At 45.9% G+C, this 23,913-nt stretch overlaps 1 protein-coding gene across 1 annotated transcript; it reads left to right on the top strand.

The window, feature by feature from the left end:
* The first annotated feature begins 9,340 nt into the window (after window positions 1-9,340).
* On the top strand, window positions 9,341-12,460 carry LOC117055297 (uncharacterized protein K02A2.6-like). Its single transcript, XM_033164759.1, has one exon. It carries the CDS (start codon window positions 9,341-9,343, stop codon window positions 12,458-12,460), a length of 3,120 nt encoding a protein of 1,039 aa, XP_033020650.1.
* The last annotated feature ends 11,453 nt before the right edge of the window (window positions 12,461-23,913 follow it).

Here is a 23,913-nt window from a genome sequence, read left to right as displayed (position 1 = left end):
AGACTTTACTTTGGCAACCATACTAGCAAATTAGTGCAAATAACTGAATGGGGAAAGATGGTATATAATGGCCAAAAGGAGGAAAGGGGGGGGGGGAAATGTCCAACTGCTCTCTGAACAGGGGCCAAACAAAACATGACACAATACATCTATGAATAGCATCCAGCGTGGATTTTTAAATATTCATGGTAACTCTTTAGTGGGGTGGGGATGAAGAGTCCCAATTTAGATGAGGCCCTAGTTCTGGGTGCTTTAAGCCTTTCCTGCTGCACTATTTTCCTAGTTTGGGGGGGGGGTGTATCTCCTTAATTTTGAATATAATTTGTTGTCAAGTTACTCATTCAAAACCTACTGAAGAAAAGAACAATTGGTCCAATAGCTAGTTACAGGCAGTGGTGTAGCATTGGTTGCTGGTGCCTAGGGCGGTGGCATGTACGCACGGGGCACCATCCCAGCCCTCACTGCCAATGCCGACACAGCAACTCCACCCCCACCAGAGCAAAGTGGGGACACACTGAGCCACTTGCCCATCCACACAGGGGGAAGCCCAGCTGACCAGCGCAGCCCTTGGTTTGCACCCCCTCAAAAATGTGTGCCTTGTGCCATGGCCACCCTAGCACACACACACACCCCACGCTACACCCCTGGTTACGGGTTTCATTAAAAAGTACTGAAATGATAGCTGGAAACCATAAGGTCCAGGAGGAAGGGTGAAATGCTCCCTACTGGCTGATAGGATTGTGAGGTCGCTGCTCTGTTCTTTGTCCATCCCTAGCTCCAGAAAACAGGAAGGGGCACAGAGTGTTAGAGAACAGATGGCAGAAACTTGAGCAAAAGGAGAGACCATGGATGCCATGTAGTATGATGTCTTGTCTCCCATGTTTCAGGTAGGAAACCCCAGAGGAGCAAAGGAGATGGGGGAAGAACAGGGCAGTTGTTTTTGAACTGTAGAGATATGAAGGAACAGAGTGTGCATGCACATTCAGCTGCCTACGGCATCTGCAATGTCCCAGAAAATTTTTGCACGCCTAACAATTTTGCGCCCCACAACCATTGGGGTGAGGCAGAGGGATAAATCCACTGTATACAAACCCTATATATCCTACATATAGATATACAGGCATTAGGTACAACTCTGCCAAGCATTTGGTTGCCAAGTTTCTAGTATGTAAGTTTAGTTAATTTTGCGCTGCTGGTTGTATACACACACAGCAAATGTTTAAGTTTTTTTAAAAAAATTAAAAAATCGTATGTCCCCTTGGACATATATAAAGGTGCTAAATAGGATTTTAACTTTGATAATGTACAATACGTCAGTGGCGTAGCGTGGGGGAGGTAAAGGGGTGGTTGCCCCGGATGCAAAATTTCAACACCTGATGCTGCCTCAATTCTGCTGTGTGCTTTAGCCGCTGGACTCCATTGAAAACAGCTTCTCCATGCAAACCAGGAAGTGACTTCTCCAGACAATGGAACAACCTTTCTTATCTCTGCAGCTGCAATCTCCTTGGTGATGTGGACGCCATTAGGCAGTTGAATGTGCATGCATAGTTGGTCCATTTCGCTCTCCCCCATGTGGTCTGGGCACTGGCAACCCAAGCTACAGCACTGCGATATGCTGTCCTTGCTCCTGAGTTTTAGCTTTATTTTCCTACTGGCAGACCTTTTTTCAAAAGGATTCCCCTAGGCTGCCCCAACAAGCTGATCCTGGCCTGAACCCTCTGTCCCGCTGCTGGGGAAGGTTCTGAGCCCTACTGCCTAGGACCTGTCCCTTCAGCCCAGCTCCAGGTAAATACAAAAAGAAGTGGTCTGTGTTTCCTTTTCAAAAGTCCAAAGGTCACGGAATTTAACAAAGGCTTGTGACATGCATATAGAACACAACAGAGTGGCCCAACAGCCATGCAAGCAGCAAAAATATATTAAAACACGGAGAATTCCAACTGTGAGTCATATTTTCACACGTGGTTAACACATCCAACCATGAACAGTTGCAGACTGATGTAACTGCTGAAATACAACCAGCTGAAACCTAGACACCTTGCCAAAGACACGTTTCCTTAAACTGATACTTGCAGAAGAAAACCCATAATCATCACAAATAGTTTATGGCATATGCTCACAATCAGTTGGGATGACAACATCAAGTCACTGGAAACAAACAAATACTCTAAGAGCACCCAACTAACATAGCAAGATGTACGGACAGCCTAAGGTAGAGATACTGTAAGGAGCATTGCTGGCCAACATGCAGCCTCGACCTATTAGCTATCCTGGATAACCTTCACAGAAAGTGTGCTAGAAAACGCTAGGTACAGTCACCTGTTCACAAATTTAAAAAATTATTGTGCTTGGTCTTTCTATTGCCAAAATGCAAATCAGAAAACTGTTCATACAGTTGTTTCGCAAAGTCTAACAGATGTGATATTTCAGATTCAGGTAGGTAGCCATGTTGGTCTGACGCAGTCAAAATAATAATAATAATTACTCTAGAAGGGCTGGGAGCAGTAGTCTGTGTGAAGGGTAAGATGTCACAGAGGAGGATGGCAGAAAAAGCTTTCTCCAAGCAGGAGGCAAGCTTTAGTTTCACTTAACTCACCAAATGGAGCATCCCTCGTTATAGACTAAAAGGTTTGCAGATGAAAAATAAGGATACAATGTACCTACACTCAAAACCAAGAGAGACGAACTAATTATGATTTCTAGCTACCTTATTCCTACTCCAGTAGTCATTTAAGGGCTACTAGCTGACCCGGCCACACCTTGCTGTGGCTGATTTGGTGAAATGGAAAAGTAAGATACAGTATGAAAGAGAAAGCACATGCTGACCCAGGGGCGTCGCTAGGGGGGTGCGGTGGGGGCAGTACGCCCCAGGTGACAGGGGTGACAAGCAGCGGGTGGGGGTGACAAGCGGCGGCCCCTCCCGCCACTCCCCACGCAACACCGGTCACCCTGGGAGCAGCAGCACTGCACGGACGGGGTCTCCCTCGGCCGTGCGCTGTTGCTCCCAGGGCGATGGAGCGAGTGGCGGTGCTCCTGCCATTCCCAAGCGCTGCCGCTCCCTCCGTCACCCCAGGAGCAACAGCGCACGGCCGAGCAAGCACCCCGACCGTGCAGCGCTGCTGTTCCCGAGGTGACAGGCAGCGTGGGGAGTGGCAGGAGGGGCCGCCGCTTGCTCCGTCACCCCGGGAGCAGCAGCACACAGCCAAGGGAGCACCCCGTCCATGCAGCGCTGCTGCTCCCAGGGTGACCAGCCATGCATGGGGAGTGGCGGGAGGGGCTGCCGCTTGTCACCCCCACGCGCCGCCACTCGCTCCGTCCCCCCGGGAGCAGCAGCGCACGGTGTGTGCGGTGCTGCTGCTCCCGGGGCAACGGAGCGAACGGCGGCGCGTGGGGGTGACAAGTGGAAGCCCCTCCCACCATTCCCATGCGCTGCCGCTCCCTCAGTCACCCTGGGAGCGGCAGCGCACGGCCCGACGACGGAGTGCGCCTGCACGACATTTCGCGCAGGCGCACTCTGTCATCGGACCGCTGCTTCCACAGCCTCCTTTTGAGCCGCAGGGGCTGCAGAAGCGGCGGCGGCACTCCCGGAAACGTCCCGGGGGCGGGACGCCGTGACATCACAATGTGCCGTCACGACGCCCCGCCCCCGGGGCGTTTCCTTTGCCACCCCGGGTACCGTGGAGCCTTACTCCGCCACTGTGCTTACCTACACCTTATCTCGTTGAAGTTTAGTCTGCATGTAATCCGTTTGCCGCTCCCGTTTTTGTCTTCATTTGTACAACTTTGAATTCAAACATATTTGAATTCATATTTGCAGCCGGCCTGGCTCTGCCGCGGCTTCGCTCTGTAGCTGCCGCCTCCCACAAAAGGCAAAGTCGGTGTTTGCGGGTGGCTTGGTTTTCCAGCTGGTCCGACCGGCCCCGCAAATGGCGGATGGGACGTTTCCGGCTGGCGTGGCTGTAGCACGGCTTCTCTCTACAGCTGCTGGAGGCGGCGTCTGAAACCCACCAAGGGCAAACTTGGTCTTTGCGGCTGGCCTGGCTTAGCAGCCGGCCTGGCTTTCCAGCCGGTCTGGACAGCCCTGCAAATGCCAGACGTGGCCTGGCTCTGCAGCCGTTGGAGGTGGCGTCGGAAACTCGGAAGCGGAGCAATTAACGTTTTCAGGTGGCCTCGCTCTGGAGCCGGGCGAGGCGAGGCCCCAAATGTGAGTAGCGGCATTGACATCTGGCCTCTCTCTACACCCGGTTGAGGCAGCGCCGCAAACTGCGGAAATGGCAATTCTGCCTGGCGTGGCTCTATACCCACCGGCAGAGGCAGCAGCAGCGTTTGCGGCTGGTCTGCCTGTCGATTGGATGGTGGAAGTGACGTTGGGAGAGGAGGAGGAGGGGTGTGAAACAGGTGTGCTGTGCTGTTTAACGTCCACTGGAGGGTGCTTTTTTGCACAAAATCACCTTTTTACCTGGGAAAGGTGTGGTATTTGTACAATGTAAGTACATATGATCACTCCCATATGGCCATGGAACGTTGTATCCAAATTTGAACGGAATCGATCAAGGGGTTATGGAGAAAGGCGAGCGCTAACAAACATGCAACTTGAACAATTATATATATATAGACTAGTTCGCCTGGCCACACCTTGCTGTAGCTCTTCCCGTTCTCACCTGGTTTCCCACAGCTTATCCCCATGAACTTCCGTGTGCCCCATTTCAGTCTCCCCCCCCCCCTCGTTTCCGCCTGGTTTAGCACAGCTTATCCTGATGAACTTCTGTGTGCCTCCTCTCAGTTGTCCCCCCCCCCCGTTTTCGTATTCCTCCCACTCACGCGGCGTGATTTGTTCCCCTCCCCCGCACTCTCTGTGGTCACTCCGAAACTGTGTTGAGCTCCTACCTCCCTTCTCTCCGGTTTCCCCCCTGGTTTCGCTTGGCTCTCCGCAGCTTGTTCTGTTGAAGTCCTGTGCTGTGATTTGTTCCGTCACCTCCGCACTCTCATGTCTGTTGCTCACTGTTTTAAAATGGGAATTGGCCGAGCCTGAGGCAAGGAGTTGCTATGGCGGTGGTAGCTAAAGGTTGATTCAGCCCCTTCCCCTCCAAAAGCCTATTGGCTGAGGTGACCTCAAGTTCCACTCCCCCTCCCATCCTCTTCTGAAGTCTGTTGTTGTAAAGCATGTGTTCCTTTGACATCCACTGGAGGGCGCTGCTTTTTTGCACAAATTCATGAATTTACCTGGGAAAGGTGTGGTATTTTTGGAATCTACATACCTAAGAACCTTTCCATATGGCCAAGGAATGTTGTGTCCAAATATGAATGCAACCGGTCAAGCGGTTACAGAGCAAGGCCTTCGCATCCACGCACCCATCTTGAACATTATATATATATGGATGAGAATTATGCATGTTTCAAGAAAAGGCTTAGAGGAAATCATCTAACTTCTGTTTCTTGGGCTAACTGCCTTCTCTCCCAGCTAACAAGTCCAAAATGTCAGTGAGCCCAACACCACCCTTAGATTCTATTAAGGAGTCTATCCCTCACTCTCACTTGACAAAACAAAATAAAATAAAAAATTCCTTCCAGTAGTACCTTAGAGACCAACTAAGTTTGTTCTTGGTATGAGCTTTCGTGTGTTGCTACTGGAAGGATTTTTTTTTTTTTTTTTTACTATGGCAGACCAACACGGCTACCTACCTGTAACTCTCACTTGACAGACAGCTTCAAGTCTGCCAGATCACTTTTGTCACAGTCTATATTACCAGTATGTTTATTTTGATTTTCACAACACTAAGGGTGTGTGGAGAAAGAATATTATACCTTGTATTTAGGATTCAAACTGAAGTGTTAAATACTGGGCAGAATACATCATTCTGCAGGATTAGACACAACAGACTGAGAAGAATTGTACTTATTTCTATTGTATTCATTGATGTGCTTATTTCATTCTAGTGTTAGGCAAACAGTATTTCTTAGAAAGTGGTTTGCTTAATGTCTTACCTGACTTCAACCACTGGGTGGCACTCAATACTAGTTAATACTGCATTTTCCAAATGAAAGTACAGTATTTAAAACGAAAAATGAACTTTTTTTAGTGTATGGGTTCAAAAAGGAACTAATTTCTTTGCAGAGAATGGTGGGTGGTAGGGGATGAACTAAATATTGAGGTTGGTCTCTCTCCCCCTCCAACATGAATGCAATGAGATCTGCACCACCATGGAAAAGGACCTTCTGGAAAGGGCAAATGTCGCAAAGCGAAGCCACATTTGATGAGTCCTTGTAGCAAGAATTAAGGAAATGAAAAAGTCCCATGAGAAAGCCTCTAAAACTCACTAGATGGTTGCATCCTGACAATACTACTAACAGTCATCAACCATGCATCACTACCATCTCATGATGGGCCCTATCTTAATGGCAGAGAATATCTAAAATTTCAGAGTCCAGAAGTCTGCAGTAACATCCGTGTGAGACCTTGAGCAGTTCACATCAGCCAGAGTGAGAGTGTATTGGATGGAATGCTGTTGTTAAGACCCCACATGGTTGATGTGGGTGGGAGTGTATACAATCACAACACCCAGATTCTTCCAAACGCAGTATTGCCTACAAATTACTTGTTTTCCTGGATTCTGAGGGATCAAGGGATCATTTGAATTTTATTTTTGCCCATTTTCAATTAAATTAAATTGAGAGAGTACTGCAGAGTTTGCGGCTAATATAATCTCATGGCTACATTATGTCATAAGACACTGAGAAGTGCAATCGCAGAGCAAAAGCAAACTCCTATACTGTCTGCCCCCATTGAGGAATATTGATATCCCCCACAGCTGCTGTGATTCTACAAAAATGCAGTAAAGTATAAAACAATACTGCCCGAACACGCAGTAGCAGGAGGAATGGGGCTGTTAACAAGGTATTCTGATTCCTTAGCTTTAAATTGTCCTCTTTCCTACAAATCAGAGGTGGAAATCAAGAAGAACAGAGTACACCAGACCCTCCAAGTGTCCTTATTTTCCATGAACAGTCTTGGATTTACAGAAGCCATCCTGTTTTCTGATATGATCCCAGAATGCCCTGCTTTTCCTTAGAATATCTCTATTTTCATCTGAGAAATGTTGGAGGATATGGAGTTATGTGAGCCAAGGAGATAAGGAGCCAAAAAAATAAATAACTATACAACATTTAGAAGAAAGAAGCTGTGAGACCTTGATCTGGAAAGCACTCTTCCTGTCATTTTTCTGCTTAAAGCCTCCCCCTAGGTATTATTACTATTATTAATTCTGTATACCACCCTATACCCATAGATCTCAGGGCAGTTCACAGCACAAAATCACAATACAAAAACACAAGATACATAATAAAAACAAAGACAAACCAATAATCTCCCCCTCCCACAACACATTTTTAAAAGCCTGGTTGAAGAGGAACATTGTTGCCTGGCGCCTAAAGGGAAACACTTGCCTGCGAGCGCTCCAATTGGAGAACAGCCTTTACCAAAGGTGTCATAGGTTTTGAAGACACTCAAACTCAGGACGAAAGGGAGAAATGTGCCAGGAGGAAGGCACGCTTGGCAAACCCTCACCGTGATCAACTCCCACCCAGAAACCTATGTCCCCACTGTAGAAGGACATGTAGATCCAGAATTGGCTCCATAGTCACTTACAGACTCACTTTTAAAACTGTGTTTATGGAAGACAATCTTACTTGGCTACGAGTGATCACCAAAAAAAAAAGATAATGAAAGCACCTGCTGAACCTCCCGAGGGAGACCATTCTACAAATGGAGAGCCACTGCAGAAAAGACCCATTCACATGTTGCCACCTGTCTTGAACCCCTGGCTTACCTGGTAGCAAATCAGTATGTCAAGGTCCCGATGCAGGATCAATCCACATGTCCAAAGTCCAAATCAAAGCACAGTCCCGTAGAGATCCTGGCACTTCCAAGCTGAGGTCCATCAACATGGGCAGTTGAGCAGACACAGCACCTCAGCTCTGCTGCCGTTTTATACCTTGCATGCTGATTGCAGCATCTGGGTTTGATGAGGCATGTGACCCTCACCTGTTCTGAGCCTACTCCAGCTAAGGAATCACACACCTCCTCCCAGAGCTAGTGAGCCCTGTGGCGGAATATGCCTGCTGATGATTCAGGTTCATCATGGGCTAACCTATCACTCCCATTTTAGGTAGGTGTTCCCTGGGAGGCAGAGCTAGTTGGCATTCTAAAAGGAGGGGGAACAACGGTTAAAAGGCAGTTGGGGGTTTGGCAGTTGGGGGTGGAGGATTAGAGAGAGAAAATGCGAGGTTAGGCTTTGGGGAATGGGAGAAAAGGTCATTACCATTGCTAAAGGGATGCAGGAAATATTATAACAAAGCTGAATTACATGAGAAGAAGATTTGTACCAGTAATAACCCGAGACATCCATGTTTTCAAGTTACCTAATAAAGTTAAATGTGCTTAAACGTTCGTTGACTCTGGAAGTGTATCAGTACCTTAAGAAGTGTGACTAAGAGGAGAGAACAAAGCTTTCCTGGGGAAGAGGAAACAGTTTGCTTATTCTCCTGTCATACAGAGGGCTGGACAGTGAAGCCAAGTGTGCCATTTATTTGCCTAAAGGGGAGGCAAACTGCAGTAGTTGGGAACCCTGGTAGGGAGATCCCATAGGTGGCAAAAGGTTTTCAACCTTAGAGCCCTGAGGTACCCCAGAGACAACTCCCATATGAACACCGAAGGATTCATGCTAGTTGTCAGTGAAACTTAGGGAGAGTCACTGCTGGGGAAGTGTTGAAGGGGAGGGAATAGGATCCCTCACAAGCCCCACCTGGCCAGCTAGAAGCTGGGCTGTGGGCCCTTGCCGGTCTCATTCTCCTTGAGCATACCTTCCACTGCTCCCTATGCCTCAGAGTCTGCCATGTTTGTGGAGACAGGGGCCTCTCTGACTCTGTTGATGGGCCCTACTGCTCTGGTTCCTGCGCACTGACCCCCATCCCCCTGCCATCCTCTATCACCCTGTTGTGTATTAAGCAATAACACAGTCTAGATGATAGCATAATGTATTGTGTTGTATTACAGTCTTTATTTGAATGTACTAGTTACAGCGGGAACAGCAACCATTTGCTGAGGCAGGGAGCAGAATTTGGATCCTCTGTTGGATTGGTTCCCACAGGAGGGAAGCCGTGCCATTGGCTCCCGCCAAAATGTATCTCTCTCCACTAGATAACTGTTTCTATATAAACCCCAGTTTTCCCCATTCCCCCGAGTCCTTCCAGCACCTGAAATAAAGAAATGTTGTACCTACTTCTTGCCTCCAGTCATTGACGACACTACATTCTGGCGACGAGGATGGGATCCGGCTTGCCGTAAATGGAGGACAGTGATCGGCATCCGGAGTCAGCAGAAGAGGAGGAAGAAGTCGTAAACGCTCCTGATCACGCCATGGCAGGAAGTAAGATAATTGAGCCGTTCAAACCGGGAGCCGCGGAGGCTTGGGATTCCTATCTCCAACGTTTTGGTTTTGCTGCTGCCGCGCAAGGAATCACCAACAGCGACAGGAAGAAGGCTGTTTTTCTGAGTTGCTGCGGTGCCGAAGTTTTCGAGTTGGCCCGAGGGTTGGTGGCTCCTCTCACGCTAGAAACAGCGACGCTGGCGCAGATAACAGACCAACTTACGAGGCACCTGGCCCCAGCAGCAACTAAGACAACACGCCGCATAGAGTTCCATAATAGGAGGCAGAAGGATGGCGAATCGGTCTCCATGTTCCTTGCTGAGCTGAAGGTCCTGGCGAGGCAATGTCAGTTCGTGGCTCTTGAGGAGGCGCTGCTTGACCAGTTCATTGGCGGCCTGAGCAGTAGTAAGGCCCGCCGTCGAATCGCTGCAAAGGAAGAGGTGGATCTAGCAACGGCAGTGCGCGAGGCCTTAGCCACGGAGACTGCAGAGGGGGAAAAGCAGAAAACCCCACAACGAAGCACCAGGCCGGCAGCAGAAACAGCCCACGCTATGTGCAGCCAGGAGTCCAGCCCGTCCCAGAGCCCATCCCGCGCCGTTGGATCCCTGGGGGCTGGTTCATCGGGAACAAAGGGAAGAAAACTCGACTGCCCCGGTTGTGGGGGTGCGCACGAACGTCGGAAGTGCCGGTTCCGGAATGCCACGTGCCGCATTTGCGGAAAAATGGGCCACATTGCTCGGGTATGCAGGTCGGCTACCGGGGGAACATCAGGATCCCCGCGATCGTCCCGGCGACAGGAAAACTCATCGGCACACGTTGTGGACGACTGCAACTACCTCACCGAGATTGAGGGCAAGACTGTTCAGTTTCCTGCTCAGGGGAAGGCATCAATCCAGGTCAGCATTGAGGGCCACCCTTGCCAGATGGAGGTAGATTCTGGGTCAGGATTCACGATTGTCTCCGACAAAACAGCGAGGTCGTTTTTTTTAGGGGGTAAGCTTCCTCCATTGGAGCCATTCCCCGCCACATTACAATCGTACTCGGCCTGCAGGATACACATCCTTGGAATGTGTTCCGTCAATGTAAGTTTTAAAAACAAAAGGGCTGTGCTTAAGCTGGTGATTGCCAAGGGAAAGCGCACTAGCCTATTGGGAACAGACTGGTTTCCTGCTTTAGGGCTGGGCATATCTGGGTTGAACGCCATAACAATAGCCCCAAACACATTCGAGAAGCTTTATGAGGAGTTCACACCATTATTTGATGGCAGTCTGGGGTGTTATAAAGGGCCCCCCATTAATTTTGAGTTGGACCAAGGGGTGACACCAGTCCGCCTTAAACCAAGACGAGTACCATTTGCCTTGCAGCCCAAGATAGAGGCAGAACTCGACAAACTAGTCCAGCAAAAGGTATTGGAACCAGTTGACTCAGCGCGGTGGGAAACCCCAATAGTGACCCCGCTAAAGGCAAACGGGGAAGTGCGTATCTGCGCAGACTATAAATGCACAATAAATAAGGCAATTCGGGGAAATTCTTACCCCATTCCAGTGGTGTCGCAACTGCTAGCAAAGTTGGCGGGAGGCAAGGTATTTGCAAAAATTGATCTTGCCCAGGCGTACCAGCGGTTACCTGTAACACCACAGACCGCAGAGGCTCAGACTATTGTAACCCACAAAGGAACATTTAAGGTAAACCGATTGCAATTTGGAGTAAGTGTAGCTCCAGGAATATTCCAGGGCATTATGGAAAGGTTATTAAGGGAAGTACCGGGCACACTCGTGTATTTTGATGATGTCCTAATATCGGGGAGGAACCCCCACGAGTTGGAAAGCCGCATCAGACAGGTGCTTTACAAGTTCCAGGAAGCTGGACTCCATCTAAAAAAGGAGAAATGTATTTTTGGAGTTCCTACGGTGGATTTCCTCGGTTACACCATTGATGCTGAGGGAGTGCACCCCATGGAAAGCAAGGTTAGGGCCATCGCTAATGCACCCAAACCCAGCAACAAAACGGAACTCCAATCATTTTTGGGTCTGGTAAACTTTTACCATGCGTTTTTACCGCACAAAGCAGCGGTGGCAGAGCCCTTGCACAGGCTTCTGCAGAAGAAGTGCGTCTGGCATTGGGGAAAGCCGCAACAAAAGGCTTTCGAAACCATAAGGGGAATGTTGTCTGCTGAGAGCGTTTTGGCACATTATGACGAAACGAAGCCCCTCGTACTTGCTTGTGATGCATCGCAATATGGGTTGGGAGCTGTGCTCAGCCACAGAGAGGCGGATGGGTCAGACAGACCCATCTCATTCTATTCAAGGACTCTTACTTCCACCGAGAGGAACTACGCGCAGATTGACAGAGAGGCATTGGCTGTGGTAGCGGGGGTTAAGAAATTCTATGACTATGTGTATGGGCGATCGTTCCTAATCGAAACGGACCACAAGCCATTACTAGGCCTGTTTAACCCCAACAAACAAACTCCTCAAATCCTGTCTCCTAGAATGCTCAGGTGGTCGATCTTTTTAAATGGGTTCCAATATAAAATATGTCATGTGAAAGGGAAATTGCTCTGTCACGCAGACGCCCTCAGCCGGCTGCCACTCCAGGGAACTGGTGATTGTGATCCAGCACCAGCCGAACAGGTCACGATGTTGGAAACTCTGCCAGGCGCTCCTGTGACCGCGGAAGAAGTGGCGGCCAGGACGCGAAAGGACCCCACACTCTCCCGAGTCCTCGCCTGGGTAGGGAGGGGGTGGCCCAGTGGGGGCCAAGAAGAAAAATTCCGCCCATTCGTAATGCGGCAGCATGAGTTGTCACTTCATAAGGGGTGCATACTGTGGGGGGACAGGGTGGTCATTCCTAACCCACTGAGGAATCGCATTCTAGAGACCTTGCACATGGGGCACCCGGGAATGGTCAGAATGAAATCCCTGGCACGTTGTTATGTGTGGTGGCCAGGGATGGATAAGGAAATAGAAATGTGGGTAAACACGTGCAAAACATGCCAAGAGGTTCGACCTGAGGTTCCCGGGGCACCTATTCATTAGTGGGAACAGTCAAAGGCGCCATGGAACCGTCTTCACATAGATTTCGCGGGCCCCTTTCAAGGGAAAACATTTTTGGTTGTGGTCGACGCATACTCGAAATGGTTGGAGGTAGCCTTAGTTTCCAGTCCCACATCAGCAGCCGTTATCAAAGTTTTAAGGCGCTTGTTTGCCACGCATGGTCTGCCAGGAACAGTGGTGTCAGACAATGGGGCAGCATTCGTGTCAAATGAGTTCAGAGGGTTCCTTGCTGACAATTTCATACGAGGAGTGACCTCTGCCCCTTTTCACCCCTCCTCTAATGGTCAAGCAGAACGAATGGTGCGAACCACAAAAGGGGCTATTTCACGTCTAATGGAGGGTGACTGGGCAGCCCGGATAGCTCGTATGCTATTCTTGCAGCACGCCACACCCTGCACAGCCACTGGAAAATCACCAGCTGAGCTGCTGTTAGGCCGAAGATTGGTGACAGTCCTGGACTTTGTGCATCCAGATAGGATGCCCTCGCGTCCTGCACGGGAGCCACCCCCACCTGAAGGGGATAGAACGAGACACTTTAATCCGGAGGATCTCGTGTGGGTGAGAAATTATGCCAGAGGTCCGATTTGGGTTCCGGGAGTCATTTCACGGGCCACCGGTCCCGTGTCATATCATGTCACGTTATCACAAGGTCAGGTCTGGCGCAGGCATGTGGATCAGCTGAGACGCAGGATACCCAGCCGGAGTGATGCCGAGGAACCTAACGCCTCTGCATTAAATGGGGAGTCGCCATCCCCGAGCCAGGTAGAGACACCTGCACTGGTTAATGCCCCGCCAGGGCAGACAGTCGGTGCACCACCCGCTGAAAACACAGAGTTGGCGGAAGAAAATGAGCTGGGGGAACCATTAGCAGGGACAGGGGTAGCCAATACACCCGAGGAGATCCCTCAGCCGCCAATGCCTCAGGTCACAACACCAGAGGTGAGACGATCGGGTAGAGATCGCAGGAAGCCACAGTTCCTGAAAGACTACGTGTGTCATTCCCGCTAAGCGTGGGGGGGTGTTGTGTATTAAGCAATAACACAGTCTAGATGATAGCATAATGTATTGTGTTGTATTACAGTCTTTATTTGAATGTACTAGTTACAGCGGGAACAGCAACCATTTGCTGAGGCAGGGAGCAGAATTTGGATCCTCTGTTGGATTGGTTCCCACAGGAGGGAAGCCGTGCCATTGGCTCCTGCCAAAATGTATCTCTCTCCACTAGATAACTGTTTCTATATAAACCCCAGTTTTCCCCATTCCCCCGAGTCCTTCCAGCACCTGAAATAAAGAAATGTTGTACCTACTTCTTGCCTCCAGTCATTGACGACACTACACACCCCATGAGTACTTCCTACACCAACCTCTCCTTCCCCATCCCCAGCTTGCCCCGGTGTGTCGCAGTCCCAGCTACACCCCACGCCAGGATCTACTTCCTCCTTCCCACTGTCCTACCAGTTCATGACACCACAAGACGATCTCGAAGCCTTGGTAGGTTCATATGCAGAGAGGCGGTATTTCAGTTATTGCCCCTGAAAGTGCCATTGGTAGGAGACAGCAAAGCAGGGCAGGCAGTTTTCAGCCAAATACGACAGTAGATTTTTCTCTAAATAAAAGTGCCCGACTAAGCACACTTGTTTAAGCATGATGTGGACTGGCTCTCAGAGATAGGTTGATGTCATAAAGGCATTTATACTGATGAGATGATGTCACAATGCAAACTTTATATGGCTTCTCTGCTGCTCTTCAAAGCTGTGCGCTACTTAACAAGAGAGAAAATCCCCTTATTGTGCTATCTTGATCTGCAAGACACAAAAATCTATTTTGTATTCAGCCAGTTGCACCCTGGGTTCCAGAAAGCAGTGCTTATTTAATTTCATTAACAAGGATGCTAGCTACCTTGTTCTGGGCAATCTATAGAGAAAAATATTGCAGTTACCACTCCAAGTAGACTTGGTCTGAGAACTCTCTGGCTTCAACTAGTCTCTTTGTTTTTCCTTCCCCAAGGAAAAGGTGAACATGAGAAGCAAGGGGCTTGTGGAGTCTAAGACATCATCTTCACCTTGCAATGGCTGCCTAGGATTACAAAGCAGGGAAAAGGAGATAGCAGAACTGCTAGATGCCTGTCTAGATGCCTGCTAGATGCCTGTCTAGTACAGCTGGCAGACGAGTCCCAAAAGCTAAGGTCAGCATACATGTGTCATAGAGTTGGTCTGAGAAGAGGCACTTTTAAAGGTAGGAGTCAAATGATTAAAATAGCATTTGGCAAGTTGCTACAACATAGTTTGACGTTCCCCATTTGTAAAATTGGAATTATGTAACGTGATCCAATGTCCTCTTGGAAGCAAGATCCAGTGACTTAGAGCTTCCTTCCAAGTAAATGTCTTTAAATCTGGAGATCTACTTTCCAGGCTTAAGTTGAGGAGAACAGCACTGAGCAGACCATTGCCCTCCCGAGGTTGCTGGACTACAACTCCCAGAATCCGTGGGACTGATGGGAGTTTGAGTCCAGTAACATATGGAGGACAGCAGGTTAGGCAAGTTCTTCTAAAACCTAAATGTATATTTACACGTTCCTTTAAAACAATTCATTTTCAGTATAACAGCAGGTGGCAGTATGCACAAGTAATAAATGAAATCCCTTTATCTATTCTGTTTAGAAACCAGCGAATGATCTCTTTATGGGGTGAAAAACCCTGCACAAATTGCAAGTTTCAAAAATATATTATATTTTACTCTGATTATTCCAGCACACTGTACAATGAAATCTTAAGTGGTGTAAGTTGAACAAGAAATATTAGTTTTGTAAGTTTGCCACAAGGTGGCAGGGCAACACTACAATTGTTTAATGAGACAGGGAAAAGCAATTAAAATGGTTCAAAATGATTTTTATGGTGGCAACAGTTGGTCAGTCACAAAAGTTAGATATGGATCTTTTCTATTTTGTCCCTCAGTATACATTTTCCACAGAAAGGCTTTAACAGTTAACATCAGAACTGGAGAATATTCTGATACAGCCATTTAAATCATGATAAATCCTGGCAGAGTCCTCCTACCATAAACAGCCACCATCAGCTGTGTTTTAACCCAGCCCAACTTTTGACTATTCCATATTTAAAATGCTTCAGTGCAGCTGAGCATCAGTTCTTGGCACTTTGGGAAGGGAAGAGGTGGTTATCAGGAGCCAGTCACCCATCAACCAACACTACCCCCATGAACCTCAGCACAGAATTGTGTTGAGTAAGGAAGCCATCTCAGAAAAATAACTTCAGGCTGAAGTTCTGTACACAATTAACTGGGAGAAAGTCCCATTGGACTCAAGAGGGATAATTCAGATGGAAATTCCCAGGTGTTAAAAAAGGTTATTTATGTATGCCTCTATGGCGGCCCATGTTTTGTTAGCTCAAAAATGAAAAACGAGTGAGGTCACAACCAAAGAAGAATGGCAACTTAAACTGATGGAATAGCGCAGCTTGCACATCTAACTTATAGAATGAGAGAAGAAGAACATTTGTTTAAAACAAATTGGAAAATGTTTATTGAATATATGGGGGGAATTGTGTACACTTGAAAAAGTTTGGCAGCATTAAGATAAATTCAACAGTGTAAATAAGTTTTGATGAAAGTAATAATGGAATACTGAATGGTTTAGTTTCTATAAAATATGCAGGGATTTATGCTATGCAAAATGAAATATGTCATTGACATTTTAAGGTTGTATAAATGAATATTCTAAATTGTAAAACAGAAAATTTAATAATACATACATACATACATACATACATACATACATACATACATACAGTAAATAAGAATTTGCACTTTAAGCGACAGTGCCAAACTGCTTATGTAGAGTAGGGAGACTGCTGAATCTATAGAAGGAAGGTGACTGGAAACAAAGCCAACATTTCCCATTATCTTTATTAGCATAAGAGTTCCCAATGCACTTTCCCATCTTATGCTAAGGAGGGCAGTGGAAAAGAAAGCAAGTGTGTAGAGTTATGTGGGAGGACACAGTGAGTGTGGGCATCTTGTACTTGTTTCTTCCACAATTCAACATTTTAAAAATACAAGATACCTGCATTCCAGTACCGTGTGTGTGTGTGTGTGTGTGTGTGTGTGTGTGTGTGTGTGTGTACATACACATATATATATTCTATGCTGCCACACCTATCACTGTGGAGGATGTAGAAACCCACAGGGTACAAACAGGGCAAGCAAGAAGGGTTGTAAGTTTGTAATCCTTGACGAAATTTCTGTCTCTTTCAAAATGTCTGCATAGGCATGCATGGCATCTCTACAACAACATGTGTCTGCATTCCACACTGCTTCAGAAAGTGTTTTTAAAAAGTAACTATGGCTGCGTATACACACGACACTTTATTCTGGAATCAATAGAGAAGGAAAACCTGTTTTATTCTATGTAGTCCACACACAATCCAGATCTATTGCATGTTTTTTGCCCATGAAAAGCACTTCATGAGAAACTGCTCAGATGGAGTAGTAAAAGGTCCAAGTCTGCCATTTGAGCAGCTTCTGCATAAAAAACTCTTGTCTAGTCTTGGGTTTAGTTCCACGTTTTTTGCACTGTGCATGACAGAAATCAACTCTTAAGGTCAAGGGGCTATAAAAAGGAATTTTTAAAGGAAATATAGGCTTGATTCACATGGCATGGTAAACCATACTACAGATTACCTGCAAATGTGTGTGTTTCTGGGGAGGAGGTTGTGGCTGCTTTGCTCCTCTCCAGCCCCCCCCCCTTTTTGTCCTCGTGATGCACTGAGCTAAGTAAAGGTTTTACTTAACCTGATCAACCACAAATCCCAGTTTGCAAAACATGCTATCAGATTTTTTTCAATGAATCTGGGGACACTTTTCAACTTCAATTGATTTTGTATGGGGACTGATTTGTAAATCCGGGGACTGTCCCCCGAAAATGTGGATGTCTGGTAACCTTAGGTTCAGTAACCATGAGCCGTAGCCAAGAACAAATTGCTTTTCTCTTCCCAAGGCTTGCCGTGTTGTACAAACTAGACCTTGGTGTCTCCATATGTTATGTAAGATGTAGTAAGCAAGACTAATCTCAGTCTGCAATCCTTGGACTTCTTGAAAGAGGGAGGGAGAATCTATGACTCATTCATATCTTATGAGAAGCAATGTTGGAGGTACTTCTGTGTTGTTGTATACTGTGCTACTTAGGTCACATCTATAAAGAGGAACAACTTAGGGTTCCCAAACAACATAGGTTGCGTATATACAAAATTATCTGTAGCACAAAGGTGTGGTTTTTCTCCATCTGGAACCTTCATGCTTATCTTCAACATGCTGTTTTCAATCTAGATTGACTCTAGCTTCTGCTGTCCACTAGGGTGTGTGTAGTTACTTTGAAAACACTTCCCTTCAACAGGTTATCCACGCCCAGGTCAACAAAGAAGGTGACTGTGATCTTGATATACACCCACCAATGAAATAATTGAACTGGTGTGGATTCACTCCCTATTGCTGGAACCACCTACCTACATATGTTTACAAATGGACAGTAAATGTGCAGTAATGCACAATCAATTTTCTGAGATCATACGGAATCATGTTTTGGGCCCAAGTTGTGCAGGGCTTTGCAAATCAGCACAAGACTAGAAAGGCTTCTCCCTGAGCTGACCATGATGTCAGTGGGTAAGGTATTGTGAGCTCCCTGAGTGACCGTCTATGAGACCAGGGTGGTTTCCTTCCTGAGCTAGCTGTGGTATCCAGGCAGAAAGGGGCTAGTCAGTGGGACAGGCTTTATGACTTCAGAGTGTCTCTAAGGCCAGGCAGGCTGACCCCTGATGTCAGTGGGCCAAGCTTTGTGACCTCACCTCTCCAGGCTGCATCCCCACTTCACTCTGCTTGCCTGAACTGCCCAGGTAGAGACGCTGGGCCCTGAGTAAGTATCTATAGGACCTGTCTGCAGGTATGATCTCCAGGCAGTATATGTGTGTGTGTGTGTGCGCGCGCGCATCTGAGCGCAAGGAAGAAAGGGACAGAGAGATGATAGGTGTGGGGGTGAGTGGGGGTGCATGCTTCTGCCTCCTGCTACCCTGGTCCTTATGCTGAATAAAACTGTTAAGAGTCAGCCATAAAATGGAGTTCTCCTCCTCCTTTGCGAATGAAGGGTCTATAGGAAGGTCTGTAGATGAAGGGGTAGAGCATGCAACTGGGGCCAGGGAAATCCCTCAGGCCGGCATGTTCAGGGAGGCCTGTGCAAAAGGGATTTGAAGCCCTGTCAATCAGTTTAGACAATGGTGAGGTCTCTATAGAGCACTGTTCTGTCTGAAGGGAAGGCAGCTTGAAAGGTAGCAGATGAGGCTTAATCCCAGGGAGGTGGTGTACGTAGGAAGGGTGAAAGTGCCCAGGAGTGAGGGGAGGGAAAATTTAAGGCTGGGTTGGCAGATGCAATTGAGTGGGGACTAAACGGAAGCCGCTGAAGGCAGGGGTCCCATAGACAAAAAAGCTTATGCCCAGGGTGCAGTGGCAGTAGGCTGGGGGTAGGAAAAAAGATGCCGGAACTACCCCCCTGAGAACTTTGGACTTTCCACAAAGATGTGTGTGTGTTTGTGTGTGTCACTTCAGTTTGGTGTCACTTCAGTTTCTTCAAGTAAAGGTTGGGAGGCTGAGGCCACAGAACTCAATAGCACGGTTCCCGGTTTCTCTGTTGTGAGTTCGGCTCCCAGAGAAGCTATGCTCCTGGGAAACTCCCTTTGCCTCTCTCATGAGAAGCCAACAGTTAAGGCAGAAAGGAATAGAAGCTTTTAAAATGCTTACGTGTCCTGGTGCTTGCTCAAACTGGTGCGGAGTCTTTCTCTGCTCTACACCTGTTTTGAGTTGAGGCAGCAAGCTCAGCCCTGTGCTCCTCATCTGAGAGCTGAGTTTCGGCTGGGGAAAAAAGGGCCTGGAAGTTCGTAACATGTATTGACATCCAATGAAGCTGTTGAAAGATTCAGGACAGATTTTTTAAAAGTACTTATTCATGCAGTACAGGAAGCAGTGATGGCCACCAACCTGGATGGTTTTTAAAGAGGATTAGACAGATTAGAAGTAGTATGCTTCTGGATAACAGACACTGGACACTGCAGTAAGGTGGAGTTCTCTTGTGCTCAGGTCCTGTTTAAAAGTTCCCATAGGCATCTGACTGGCCACTGTGAAAACAGGATGTTGGACTAGATGGGCCGCTGGCCTGATCCAGCAGCCTCTTTTTATGTTCTTAGCATTCAAAGAACAGTTAAAAACATTATCTCAGTTAGTGATTTCAAATGCCTGGGTAAATAGAATTGTTTTTAAATCCCCCCTGAAAGACAATTTATAAGTAGTACATAAATACACTAAAACAAAATTAAAAATTAAAAAAATCCTTCCAGTAGCACCTTAGAGACCAACTAAGTTTGTTCTTGGTATGAGCTTTCATGTGCATGCACACTTCTTCAGATACACTGAAACAGAAGTCACCAGAGCCTTATATATAGTGACAGAGTGAGTTGTAAATACACTATTACAACTTAAGAGAGCAGGTGTGCAACGAATGCTGCTTTTTCATTTCCCTTCTACACAAAAAAGTTAAAATGAACAATTTATTGGGTAATGCTGTATTTTCTATGAAGTCACGTTTGTACGACTTAAGGTGACCCACACAACTGCCAGAACTTGTTAATGATAAATTTTAAGTAATATTTAACCTATAATATGGTCAGATAGATTGAAAAAGATGTTTTGATGACTAAATATAGAATTTTTAAAGTTTACTGTTGCCATGTTCAAAACAGATTGGGGCAGCTGAGACTCAAAGAAAGTGGCTTACCCAAGGCAACCTCAGAGTGAGTCTGTAGCATAAGTGAAGTTTGAGTCAGGCACTTCCTGGCTCACAGCTTGATCTCTTAACCACTCCTCTCTAACCTAGTTACAGCAGGGGCAGAACCCACGCCTTCTGAAGTTTCCATTTCTACTTAACTTTTAAAAGCTTAGCAACTCTGTCACGTATTCAATTGAATCATAGCAAACATACTGGCACCACCAGCTAAAACCAGCTGACATCATTCACTGTCTGTTGATTTTGCTGTAAAGAAGAGAAAGAAATAGGCAGAGGAATGAATCAAGATTGTTAAGCAAGACCTCACCAACTTGAGGAAGGTGAACTCGGGCAATGATCTGAAGCCCAAGAGCAGAGATGTGATGTTTTCACATGCACCTTGGATTACATTTGTAGCTAACACAAATAACAACAAATAAATAAATAAATGTTTTGTACAGGTGTACAGTACTACTTAAAATAACTTTTGTAGGCTGAATCATATCCAGGTGAGGGCCATAGGCCTTTGGGAACTGACTGTTTTTAAGGAAAGGGCTGGGGCTGGCACTGTGATGTTTTTCTTGTTATTATCTTCCTTTTTAATTGATCATTTTAATTCTTTCAGTGTCTAGTTACTTTTTAATGATTCTCTTTTCTGCTTTATCTGTGTTTTTGTATTCTTATCTGTTAGCCACCTTGAGCTCCAGGCTGGGAAAAAGGCAGAATATACATTAATATAAGGACTAATGTTGTAATGGGCCGAAATGGCATATCTTCTGAGCTATGCCAATAAAACTCAGAGGCAAAGGAGCTAGGAGTCCATTTTGTTATTTATTGCAAAAGCAACAGGTTACAGCCGAATCATTTCGCAAAAACTGTAACCCCTCCCAAAGGTCTGGGCAGGGGTATTTATAACATTTTAAAAAAAGGATTTCAATTTAACCAATCATATTTCATTACCTCATTTCGGTTTAGTACGCATGTCCATAATTACCTCATCGTTCTAGTTTAATACGCATGAGCAATAAGCATTGCTAACTAAACCTCGATTCTCAGAGATCCGTTACATTTCGTTCGTGTGCAGCCTGTGCCGTAACAAGAAATATCAAATGAATATTCCCCTTAATGCTCACATCACCAACATATAAACAAGGCTTGTTTCTGTTAGCTATTTGTGATTTTTTATTTTTTAAAAATCTATGCTTTACACAAATAGTTGAAAATAAATCTTACTTGTCGGGCTGGCAACATTTGAACAAGTAGTATTATTTACAAACTGCTCCAGACAGCATTTGCATGAAGTCCCCACACCCTCTCACCTTCATAGTCAAGGTGGAACTAACTGAATAACCAAGCAGCTCCCAACTGTCAACTGCCTGTTTCCAACTGCCACCATCTTTCCACAACATCATTTATTCAATGTGAAATACATTTCCATTGAAATTGCATTACAAATATTAACAGTTCCTAGGGTTACAAAGCGACCAGAAAATGGGGTTGCTTCTGTTGTTATCCCCCCCCCTCCAATTTTGTTTTGCTTTCCTTCATTTTATTTTCACTTCACAGGGTAGGTTACTGCTTTTGTCCTCCCTGTCTCTGCCTCTGAATTAGTTTCAGGCCTCTGTCTTGATATCAGAATTGTTTATTTCAAGACTAAGGCTGCAACCATATGCACATTTATCTGAGCGTTAACTCCCATTTAATTAAATGGGGCTTGCTTCTAAGTAGGTAACACAGCACTGTAGTTTGTTTCCTTTCCAGAGAAGCCATAGGAATCAAAGTCATCCAGTTAGCACTCCCTGGCTGCTTTCCAAGCATTATTATTCAGCAATGGAATTTCCAATAACAACAACAAACAACAACTATTATTTTATTATTTATACCCTACCAATCTGGCTAGGTTTCCCCAGCCACTGTGGGCAGCATATAACGTTATCTAAAAACTTTTTTTTTTAAATCAAGCATTAAAAACCTCCCAATATAGGGCTGCCTTCATGTCTCTTCTAAAAGTTGTGAAATTCTTTATCTCCTTGACATCTGAAGGGAGGGCATTCCACAGGGAGGGCGCCACTACCAAGAAGGCCCTCTGCCTGGTTCCAATAGGATCACAAAATATTAAAATCCATCTGTATTATTTGGAAACGTGAAAAAGAAAAAGAAAAGGAGGCAACACAGCTGAAAACCTAGAGAAAAGGTCTCAAGCACTGAGAATTATTATATGGTGAAATAATATTAAATATATGCATGCACAAAATCAAAACAGACTTTCTAGCACATCCATTAAAAAAAACCCTTATGTATACTTTTCTGGGAACATATCATAAAATTTGGCACATGCTACAGGCACGCAAGGTCTACCCATTCCAATGAAATGTGTCTATAGCTTGCAGTTCATTCACCATGTTCACCACAAGGTGGCACGGAAACACAAACAGAATCACCTCAGAGTACTGTACTGGAATTCCACTAGGTGTCAACCAAGCAAAACAGGAATGACTTTTTGACCAAATACTTCTATGTAACTGAAGTCCTAAACTTTTGCAGTCTATTCATAAGCATGTTTACTCAGCAATGAGCACTACCGAGAGTTCAGTGAAACTTACCTCCTGGCATGTATGCTTAGAACTGCTGCGCTAAAGTACTTGGTTACTTGTGAGTAACTTCCTCATGAAATGCTGAGTTCAGCTCAAAGCCACGCTGCAATCTGAGCTAGCTAGCCCAGTAAGTTTCAGCCGAAATACATATGCTCAAAATAAAATATGTAAACTATATTTATCAACTCAGGAAATGCTGGGTTCATCTGGCCCTTAGAAGTACAACGAGAAGCAAATAATTTGAGAACAAAACTTTTGAACAGCTAATATACTGTGATTACACCAAAAACCATGTACTCCTTGTACCTTTTGACTAAAAGCTTTGTTTGCAAAATACCTGAAGAGGCCAATGACTAGTACGATTGTTAGTGAAAGCAGTGCTCTATTATCCCACTAATGGTTTGAAGGCTGTGATCCTGGTACACACTTGCCAGGAATTAAATCTCATTTAACTCAACAGGGCTTGTTTCAGAGCAGATGCATATAATAGAAACCAACCAAAGTGAATCGACCCTTGTTTTTCATGCATCTTTGTTAAACAAATTAATAAAACTGTATCAAATCAACTGACCAATGCCAATACAGCATTTTTTAAAAAAAAAAAAAAAAGATGGCACAAGGCAGATAAATTCTAACAGCAGCAATGCAAATCACATCGACGATTGGGCTTTAATAGCATAAGTCTCAATAAGAAAACCACCTCGGGCGCTTTTAAGAATGCTGTCTTCATATAGGAAACCTGCTAATATTTGCAAGTGGATTTTAGATGCCCAGGCCCTTAGCATAGACTTCCAAACGTATCTTCTTCTTTTTTAAAAAAAGCTAGAACTAAATGCAAGGCAAAGCAGAGCAATCTCCCCAACTGCGGAGATTTCCCCCCCTCTGAGAAGATGCTAGTTCCGTCACTGCTTCCATTTAGTGTTATTCCTGGTATACCGTGGCGGTTTTTATTTTTTTTTAAACAAGAATTTCGCTTCTTTGTAATGCAGGTTCCGCACAGCAGAGCCATTGCAAGTCTTCCC

This window comes from Lacerta agilis, chromosome 11 (assembly GCF_009819535.1).
Source record: "Lacerta agilis isolate rLacAgi1 chromosome 11, rLacAgi1.pri, whole genome shotgun sequence".
Taxonomy (NCBI): domain Eukaryota; kingdom Metazoa; phylum Chordata; class Lepidosauria; order Squamata; family Lacertidae; genus Lacerta; species Lacerta agilis.
The sequence above is the reverse complement of the archived record's forward strand: the minus strand, read 5'-3'. Positions and strand labels throughout refer to the sequence as shown.

Coding starts and splice junctions, on each gene's coding strand:
- LOC117055297 (XM_033164759.1), top strand. CDS start 9,341: ATGGAGGACAGTGATCGGCATCCGGAGTCAGCAGAAGAGGAGGAAGAA.